Source organism: Merops nubicus, unplaced genomic scaffold (genome assembly GCF_000691845.1).
Source record: "Merops nubicus isolate BGI_N331 unplaced genomic scaffold, ASM69184v1 scaffold15411, whole genome shotgun sequence".
Taxonomy (NCBI): domain Eukaryota; kingdom Metazoa; phylum Chordata; class Aves; order Coraciiformes; family Meropidae; genus Merops; species Merops nubicus.
Genome location: NW_008587807.1, coordinates 1 through 219, shown reverse-complemented (window position 1 = coordinate 219; position 219 = coordinate 1). Strand labels below are relative to the sequence as shown.

General features: G+C 69.9%; 1 protein-coding gene across 1 annotated transcript in view; it reads left to right on the top strand.

Annotated features, from left to right (window-relative positions):
- The window catches only part of LOC103781364 (sclerostin domain-containing protein 1-like), a gene marked incomplete at its 3' end in the record, with an annotated part of 356 nt that extends 242 nt beyond the window's left edge, over positions 1–114 (top strand). Inside the window, 1 exon segment of the mRNA XM_008949078.1 lies at positions 10–114. Within this exon segment, the coding sequence (XP_008947326.1) occupies positions 10–114 (105 nt within the window).
- Positions 115–219: the final 105 nt, after the last annotated feature.

Below are 219 nucleotides of genomic sequence, written 5' to 3'. Positions count from 1 at the left end.
GATTTTCCCCACACGTTGTGAACCCCGCCGCAGCGAGCCCGAGCAGCAACAGCACGTTGAACCAAGCCAGGAACGGGGGCAGGCACTACACCAGCATGGGATCCGACCGTAACAGTGAGTATCGCACTGGCGGCAGCCCCGCAGCCCGGGCCCGGGAGCGGAGCACCCCCGGAGCGCGCTGTGCCCCGGGGAGGCCGGGGCTCGGGAAGATGCTGCCGG